This window comes from Formica exsecta, unplaced genomic scaffold (assembly GCF_003651465.1).
Source record: "Formica exsecta isolate Colony F162 unplaced genomic scaffold, ASM365146v1 scaffold81, whole genome shotgun sequence".
NCBI classification, from domain to species: domain Eukaryota; kingdom Metazoa; phylum Arthropoda; class Insecta; order Hymenoptera; family Formicidae; genus Formica; species Formica exsecta.
In genome coordinates, this window is record NW_021853581.1 from 31400 (window position 1) to 41473 (window position 10074).

The following is a 10074-nucleotide window of genomic DNA, read 5'->3' on the forward strand; positions in this document are numbered from 1 at the left end:
CTATCACTAATAATACGGAACATATCTATTGTGTAAAATTAAAAATAGGTGCACATTGTGTTATTTTTACACTTTTTTTTAGTTGTTTTAATAATTTAACATTTGAGTTCAATTAACGCAACAGGAATGTGTTAAAATGTGTCAAATATTTAATATAAAAATTTTAATCGGTATATTTTTTAATAAGAGAACACAAATTTTCCAATAGTGTATCAATCTATATTTGCGACGAAAGAGAAAATGGGAGAGAAAGAGAGAGAGAAAGAGATATTTTTAATTATCATATTTCTGGAGATAAATATTTGCACAATTCTTATTTTTCGCGATGTAAATTAAAAGATCGCTGCACAGGATTTATCCCATAATTCAGCTTCCGCAAATTTTTCTTTTTTTAAGCGAGAGACACGAATGACAATCCTGTCACATGTCACGGTTCGTCAGGTCGCCCGACCGGCAAAAGAGTCACATACTAATAACTGGAGCAAAACAGTTGTGTAAGCCGGTGGGTGGCCGCCTTTCTCTACAAAGCGACTGCTAGTAGTTTTAGCGCTGCGCCGAGATTTTCTGTGTGCTTATAATACGAAAGATCGGCGACGTGCTGACAGATTTGTGTCGATTAACGAATATTGTTGCATTGAGAACTTAACACTCAAGAGCGGACTGATGAAAAATATTCCGCGATTTTCCGTCGTGGCTGGGATTTGCAACGTCTGATAATGAGAATTTGTATCAAAACGATATTTGATTCTATATTCATATTTAACATTTGATATAAATTCTGCGTTCAAAGAGCAGGGACATATAAATAAAAAGGTTCAATTTTTCAAAAAAAAATTTTTTTGCAAAAATCCGTAACTGCTCGCGATCTGAAGATAATTAAGGAAAAAGTCAACTTTTAGTGCATCATTGTATTGTTTTTAAACATAATCGTATTTATATAATAGCTTCAATTTTTGATATTAATTTTTTTTTCATTTGGAAATTTTTTTTCTTTTTCTATTAGTTAATTTTTTTTTTTTTCTAATCGTAAAGATACAAGTATTTAAACATGTTTTTAAAGATATATATTTATATTCTTTTGTTATGCGTGGAAAGAATTATTTTAACTTAAATTATTTTAACTCAAAAATATATATGGAATAATATATTTTATTTAATTTAATTGAGTTTTTTATTTAATTAACTTTTTTAATACATGGCAAATATCGCGTAAACATTACTGTATCTAAAATTATACTGCTTATTCGCAATTATAAAAAAAGATATTTTCGGCATTGATTGCAGGAGTTGTTTCCATTATCGGTTCGATGCAGAAAAGGCATTGACGAAAGTCGGGCAGCTGCAAGTACGAGCTGAATTCGAGAGATCAGACAGACGGTAAGGTAAGTGAATTGTCGCGAAGGTCGCCCAGCTCACTTTTCCCCTGCACTTTTCTCGGTTGATTCTCGACTTCTTGCAAGCCTTTTACTCCCGTCTGTCCGTCCGCTACATTTCATTGCACTGAGTCGTTCCCATAAAAAAAGCCTCGATTTTTCACATTTGAATATGTTCCGTTTATCATGTTTTATTACACTGGGTTAAATTATATAGAATTTAACACACGTACAATCGCCGAATCTCATCTAGTTTACCCGTCATGAATAATAATTATCTCGAATAACGAACTTTCCCCCTGTACATAAAAAGTTTAAGAATTTTCGAAGGATATAACATTTATATACCATATATATACAGGGTGAGGAAAAAGTATGGAAACCCTGAAAAATTTCAAAAAATATAAGTTTTACAAAAAATTGTTTCCAATAAAAGTTGTGGGGTTTAAAAAGATCTATTTACTGATTGATTTGTCTCATTATTCTGTACATAAAAGTATTACGGTAAGATTATCGAAAACTAAATATTTTACGAGATATTTTATTTTTTATATCAAAATATGTCAGATTAAGATATAAAATAACTCGAAAAATACTTAATGAAATAATACTTTATTATAGTGTTTTGAAAAGCTCTCGAGGCTACAAGAATATGCAAAGAAAAATGGAGGTTGCCATTTAAGAAATTAAAGGTGACCCTGTCTTGACCTTGGCGACGCCACCCAAACCCAAACTGATAAGATCAGTAAATAGATCTTTTTAAACCCCACAACTTTTATTCGACACAATTTTCTGTAAAACTTATATTTTTCGAAATTTTTCAGGGTTTCCATACTTTTTCCTCACCCTGTATATATCATACATGACGACATACATATATAAAATGATTACTTAAAAGTTCTATTAATGGCTCAATCTATATGAAAAATTGATAATTTTTAGGTATTTTTTTTGAAAAATATTAGAAATTGATCTTTTTGGCGTTTTACATATGTTTTTATTAATATTTAAACAATACATCAATATTGAAAAAATTTTTTTTTAAATGAAGGAACTTGGTCTATTTTTATTTCGTAGGATATTTTTAGGATACTGAACATATTTCCATTAGAAAAAAATAACAAAATAGTGTTATTTCAAAATTAGATATTTCAATTTTGCTTAAATTTTTTCATTTCTTGAAGTTCAGAAAAATATTAAATATTAATTTCTAAAATTCTAATTAAGTTCAGTATCTCCATAAAAGTATTCTCTTTCATTAAAAAAAAAAATAAAGTTATTCAATCCACTAGTTTTAAGAAAAACGCGTTTGAAGTTTTACAGACCCATTTCAAGACTTGGACGTTATTCTATTCAAAATCTTATAACTCCCTCAATTTTGCAAATTTTTTGATAACGTTTGGAAGATATTGTTCAGACATCATATTTTCAGAAAATGTAAAAAAGCTGATTTTTTTGATCCTTTAAAGTAGACTGGACTCTGAAAAGACAAGATTTTGAAGGAATTATTATTAAGTAATTGCAATATATATTACAGAATGATTAAACTGAACGAATGCGAAAGAGATGAGAATGGCCGCCTGTTTTTCTGCAGCGTTTCTCTTTGGCGTTGATAGAGCGGTGATTAAGATTGTTGAAAGCGAAACGTGCAATTTCGACAAAGTTCATCGAAAGTGACGTTTACCCGACGTTTCTAACTTCACCTTCGAAACGATACATCACGTGACGGTTTTGTATTCTTGGTATTCTTTCATTAGGGATAATTATTACGCATAACAGTAAACGACGGTCTACGCTTTACGTTCATGCATACGCGTGCTCGTTAAAAATGCGTGAGAACTATCTGTTGCGCGACGAGAAAGCTTCGAGATAAAAAATTCGCTGATTTTCTCGTGTAAAAAGTTCCCTGACATAAAGCTGAAAATAAAATAAAATAAAAATAAAAGATGCACTGTTGAAAAATTTATGTTTTCTTGTTAAAGAATATGCCGGTTAAAATTTTTGTATTAAATATTTAACACATTTACGTGTTACTTTAACATATTGCTGTTGTGTTAATTGAACTCAAATGTTAAATTATTAAAACAACCGAAAAAAATGTAAAAATAACACAATGTGCACATATTTTTAATTTTACACAATAGATATCTTTCGTATTATTAGTGAATTTATTTATTATAATTTATAGAAAAAAATGTTGATTTTATCCTACAATAGGAATAAGAGTAACTATAGACCGTCAATAACATTTTTCCAAGTAATTTTATCATTAAAAATATGTTGATTTTACATAAAATTTATTTCAAATTACTATGAAGTTTACATTCATTTTGTGTTGAAATATTAACATAGTATTGTAGCCATATTATGCTAAATTAACACAAAAATTTATGAAAGAATACTAATTAAAAAAAGTTGATATAAAATTTTCATGTACATCACAAAAAAATGCAACGTTCTTTCTTCTTTAAATAAGATCTAGTTTCAGAAAACGTGATCTAATTTTTGCAAAACGCTTCCTACTTTATATAGAAAAAACTCAAGTTATATACATATATTTTTTAAATAATTGAAGAAAATTATGTGTGTTTCCACAGGATTTTGTTTATCTGGTCGATAAACAAATCGACCAGGATAAGCGGTATCGGAACGAGCGAAGACTCCGATGGACGAAGGAGAGAAAGAAAGAGGGGATCTCTCGTGCTAACAGAAGGGATAAGAAACCCATGCACGTACTCTTACCAGCGGTGCGACGACTTTAGTCTGACGATCGCTTCCACGGAGTGAGGTTGACTAAATCCGATATTATAATCCCAAGATAATCCGTCGGTTCGAGCACACACGGTGCCTTGGATCCTGGTGAGTGATTGGTGCAAAAACAAAAAGAAAAAAGAAAGAATTCGACGAAGAGTGCTTCCAAAATCTCGCATCGCGATGCATAAAGGTTTAATTTAAATTTTACCTCGCAAAACAATACGGGAAAAATTAAGTTGTCAAATATTCGAAACTCGTAGCGATGCTTGACAAATTAAATCGCGCATGTAAAATGTTTACAACGAAAATATTGTGAACAAACGTCGAGACAAGAAAGTCAGAAGAAAGGAAATTTTTCTTCAAATAATCCAGATTATTTAGAGATTCAGATCATTATTTTTTATTGTTTCCGGAAACGTTTTGCGAGACAGCAAGAAATCGAAGCTCCTTCCAATATTGTATTACGCAATAATTTACATAATAATTTATATTCCTGTATCGAATTTTGCTACTCTCGGGAGAAGACATATCTTTCAGTTTCCGCGGCACGTGGCGCGAGCCTGCTCCCTCCTCGCTCAATCTTAGCAAAGTCGAGGAAGCCGTCGACTTCGCGAACGTGTGCGCGTGGTGTGCAACGGGCAGGAGAAAGTGCGCTTGCTGTGTGTCTATCTTTCGATATTTTTGGCGGATCGATTTGCGACAGCGAAATCGATGACCGAGCGTCGTCGGCGACCTGCCTGACGATGAGAGGCTCGCGTTTACTCAGGACAGCATGATTCTCGGCGCGTGCGGCTTGTCCGCGTGCATTAACATGCGCGAAGACACACGTGTTCGCGGGGACCGCTAGATCCATCTGAAGAAGTGAAGAAGAACGCCTGACGTAGAGCAGGAACGAGAGGACATCTCCTGGCAAGGATCATCGAACGTGCAACGATCGAAGATCGATTGCGAGGATAATTACTGGCCGCCGAACTATACGGGTTAGTCATTTTTTATCCTTTTGATCTGAGATTTTTAAAGAATGAATAATTAAATGAATCGCGTTATTTTGGCAGAGAAAAATTGGCAAATTTAATACGGATCAAATAAATTTTATTTTATTATTTGTTAAATTGTGATTACTGAAAAATTGACAGGCAAGAATTTATGATAAATTGTGTGTTTCCTAAATGTTCTTAATTATTAGTAAATTATTTTGAGAATATAATTGACAGAACATACAAGACACATATGTTGATTTGGGAAAAGTAATGATTCACACTCTGAAGGATAACAAAAAAAAAGAATCGTCTCTACCTACAAATGATCATAATATAATTCTTCATTAATCAAGTTAGAATCATGGCGTTCATTATATTTGTATTCTTTGGAAAATGATAAAACTGCTTAAAAAGTTATACCGATTTTATCACCACTTAAATATTTTGTAGGCGAGGTTCTTCTGAGTAATTGTCCGCAAGAAAGAAGTAGGGGACAGCATCGGTTTAGGTGATATAAAAAATTAAAGTTTCACAATTTTTATGCTTTTTTTAGATATTATAAAGTAATATTAGGAAACACTGAAGTTTGTGTACGTTGTATCTCTTGTAAAGTAAATGTGAAAAAAGTTTTTGTTTACATTTATAGGATAGGTACATGGTCATGATAAATTACAAAGATAAATTTAATGTTTATACATGTAGCTTATTATTTTTCCTCATTTCTTCTTATTCTGGTGACTAAATATATCTAAAACGATAAATGTTATTTATTAAATGCGTGGGAGGGGGAGGAACGGAGCCCCTTTCCTTGCATCCCCACCCCAAAAAAATTCTAACTTAACCCAAACCTATTTCCAGTTTTAAAAGTAAAGTTGGATTGGGTTAGATTAGAATTTTTTTCCGGGTAGGGGTGCAGGGAGAGGGACAGAGTCTTTTCCCCCTACGCGTAAATGTTGTAAGCAGCCTTTTTCAATCAAAAAATAACAGATTATTACAGCATACACAAACTTTAATGTTAAACTTCAATTTGTTATATCTTCAAAACAAGCCGTCCCCTACTTCTTTCTTGCGGAAAATTACCCAGAAGAACGTCCCCTACAACATATTTAAGTAGCGATAAAATCGGTGAGGTGTAACCTTTTATGCAGTTTTATCTGGAAAATTATATTTTTAGCCAAGTATTTATATATCGGCGACACACACACACACACACACATTACGTAACGACGGATTGCATATGCAACATTATGCACAGCCCGTCACCTAGACGTAAACTGATTTCAACCAGTTTCTCCGATATTTTTCTTTGATTCGAAATATCGGCTTTCACTATACAACTATAGACGCGCGCCTATATACGAAAAAAACTCAAGTCACATTATTTCTCCCGTTATTCTTTTTCCGTTCGTTCTTCATTTATTGCTTATTTCTTGTATACGCGGAATCCTCATGCAGGATTACTTTGTTGAATGCATCAATGCCTTTTTTTATTTTTTAGCGACAGGTAGAAATTTTTTTAAATAATTTTCCTTTTAGAAATATATTACACTTGTCACTTTCTGTATACCATTATTTTCGTTTGAATTTTTGATACGGAATATTTTTCGTACTGATAAGTTAAACAAAATTACCGCTTAAGGTAATTTCGTTAGGTGAAGTGAACTCTTGAAATGCCTTAAAAAATGTCAAAAAACGATTTTAAAAAGTTGCAAATAAGCCACACTGTGCTCGGTTATTTTCTCGGTGTTCGCCGATTTTCCGTGGTTAGAAACGCCCATCTTTTCTTCCCATCGCCTTTACAGCGAGAAAATCGACAGGCGCAAGAAACTCACCGCAGCGTATCATTTATCGCCGCAGTTGTGTATAGTATAGATAATAGGCAGTGGTCTGAATCACCGAGTTTTGTGTATCTACATAGTTGGAAAATTTATGTTTTCTTGTTAAAAAATATACCGGTAAAAATTTTTGTGTTAAATATTGAGTATATTTACGTGTTAATTTAACATATTGCCGTTGTGTTAATTGAACTCAAATATTAAATTATTAAAACAACTGAAAAAGTGTACAAATAACATAATGTGCACATATTTTTAATTTTACATAATAGATATGTTTTGTATTATTAATGACAAGATTTATCTGTTAAAATTTACAGAAAAAAATGTCGATTTTATGCTACAATACGAATGAGAGTGACTACAGTCAATAACATTTCTCTAAGTTAATTTTATCATTAAAAATATGTTGATTTTACATAAAATTTCTTTCAAATTACTATGAAGTTTGCATTCATTTTTTGTATTGAAATATTAACATATTATTAATGCCACCATTTAATATATCCATATTATGTTACATTAACACAAAAATTTGTGTGGACTGTTTGGGATATGAGATATATGTTAAATTTAATGTAAATTTTTTAACTCTTAAGAACTTTTTCTCTCTTTCTTATCTTAAATGATCCAATTATTCGTAATGCTCCATTTCCTCTCTCTGTCGGCAATCATAAACTTTTATTCTTAATAAAAAAAAGCGCAGCTGTGAAATATCATCGATGCGCGATTAAATCTGGTGTTAGCAACAGTTCAAAAATAATTCAAGGAATATTGAGTCTACTATTTTAGGTTCAAAAATATCCTCTTATATATCTTCTCCTTTAACATTTATATTTCTATATAAATTACTTTCGCTTTAAGATTACCTACTCTTACTTTAACATCGTTTAATCGATATCTCTTAATTAGCATATATCCCGATTAGCATCTAGTACACTAGTCGTTTTGATATTGGCTTTCGATTTTTAATTTTTGCCATTTCTTTTCTTTACATGCTGTGACATCGGCAGTATTTTGCAGACACATCGAAATTTTAAATAAACCTTAAAATGTATGAAGTTTATGCTTTTTAAAAATTAACAGATTAGGGCCGGGTTGTTCCAACCTCTAGGTAAACTTATCTGACGGTTAAAAGCACACTAATGTATGCTTTTAACCGCCAGGTAAGTTTACCTAGAGGTTGGAACAACCCGGCCTAAAACTTCTAATTTATTTTACGTTACGTATCAAACGAGCATCGTTTAATCGTTAATAAAAATTTACGCGATTAACGACGTGAGCTTTTATTCTGTCGTGAATTGAAAATCGCGAAGATCGCTTCCTTATCTCAATCTACTTAGCCCTGTTTGTCGAATCCGCCTTGTTGATCGAATCTGACGTTTCCTGAAGCGCCGCAGAAAACTCTCTCTTTCATTCGCACACGTGCTACGCATCACGCGCACCTACCACAAGATACTCTCCTCTCTGCATCTATACAATTTCTATTCTATCTCCGCATGATTCGGATATGGAATTTTCAAGAGAGAAAATCTCTTCTCTACGCAACCACGCGAGTAATTTCAGCCATTCTGGATTCCAAGATGAAACTATTTATTTGCATTTATAATGATCAAAAAAATACATGTAATATACATTTTTCATAAAAAGAAGAAAGAGAAAACTCCAACGATAGAGAGATCTTCGTTTATGCATGTGGATAAAGACTATATAACGAGAACGTGATCCAATTAATTAAAGAAATAAGTTGAATTACCGATAAGCGTATCGCATTCTACGTCTTGTGAATTATAATCGCAATTGCACGCGAGACTGTTATTACACGCTTTCTTTCACACTTTTGTCCGAAAAATTGCGTATCATCGTTGTTTAACTCTCTCCCTCGCGACGATGTATCGCATTCCTACGAGAAATTCTCGACGGAGCGAAGATCCGTTTCAGAGCGACAGGATTTCCTGTCGCGTTTGAATAGGATATTTCGCGATCTAGGTCGAAGAAGCATGCGTAGATTTATAGGCGATTTCTCGTCGTAATCTTGGCGATCGCGATATGCTCGATACACTGTTGGAGAGAATTTGTTTTAAATTTAACATATATCGCATGTCCCAAACGGTCCACACCAATTTTTGTGTTAATTTAACATAATATGAATATGTTAAATGATATTAATATGTTAATATTTCAACACAAAATGAATGCAAACTTCATAGTAATTTGAAATAAATTTTGTGTAAAATCAATTGTAGCATAAAATCGACATTTTTTATGTAAATTTTAACAGATAAACCCTGTCATTAATAATACGAAACATATCTATTATGTAAAATTAGAAATATGTGCACATTGTGTTATTTTTACACTTTTTTTCAGTGGTTTTAATAATTTAATATTTGAGTTCAATTAACACAACAGTAATATGTTAAATTAATACATAAATGTGTTAAATATTTAATACAAAAATTTGTATTGATATATTTTTTAACAAGAAAACACAATTAATATAAATAAATTAAAAATAATATTTACGAACCAGCGCAGTTTTTAACGCACGTACTTTATTGTAATTAGTCAACATTTATTGCTGTAAAAGCGAACGTTTCGGACTCTTTCTTTGGGCCATCCTCAGCGCAAATAATTCATGATAAAGAAATTCAAACTACATAATTACATAAATGGTCAGTAGTCAGACGACATGTGTAAAATAAAATAAAATTGTCAAAAGTAATATTAATTATAAATAATAACGTGGTGTTTATATCAGACATAATGCTTATAAAGTAAAATTGGCATTGAACGAATAAAAATACATAAATACTGTTTCTCAAGGTCTTAATATGTAAAATTAAATAAAAGCTGTCAAAATCAATCGATGCATTAAATCCTTGCTTTAATGGGGAGATGGAAGTTATCATAGTATCTCTTAATCTGAACCTTCTTTCGCTGGTCGACCAGCAAGTGGTAAAAAAGAGGTGTATTCATGGCCTCTTGTGTACATCACATGCTAACAAACAAATGGATGCGATTTCTATCGTTATATACAGGGTGAGTCTTTTTAATCTTAACAGGCAAATATCTCAAAATCTGTAAGTTTTAGAAGGAAACTTTTTAGATAAAAGTTGTTTAGTTCTAGGG

At 31.9% G+C, this 10074-nt stretch overlaps 1 protein-coding gene across 1 annotated transcript in view; it reads left to right on the plus strand.

Moving 5' to 3' along the window:
• LOC115244335 overlaps window positions 1–5099 on the plus strand; it is an 11255-nt gene extending 6156 nt beyond the window's left edge. The window contains exons 2-3 of the mRNA XM_029821899.1: window positions 1285–1377; window positions 3971–5099. Of these exons, the coding sequence (XP_029677759.1) occupies window positions 1285–1377; window positions 3971–4160 (283 nt within the window). The 3' untranslated portion in view covers window positions 4161–5099. The remainder of the gene's footprint in view (window positions 1–1284; window positions 1378–3970) is intronic.
• Window positions 5100–10074: the final 4975 nt, after the last annotated feature.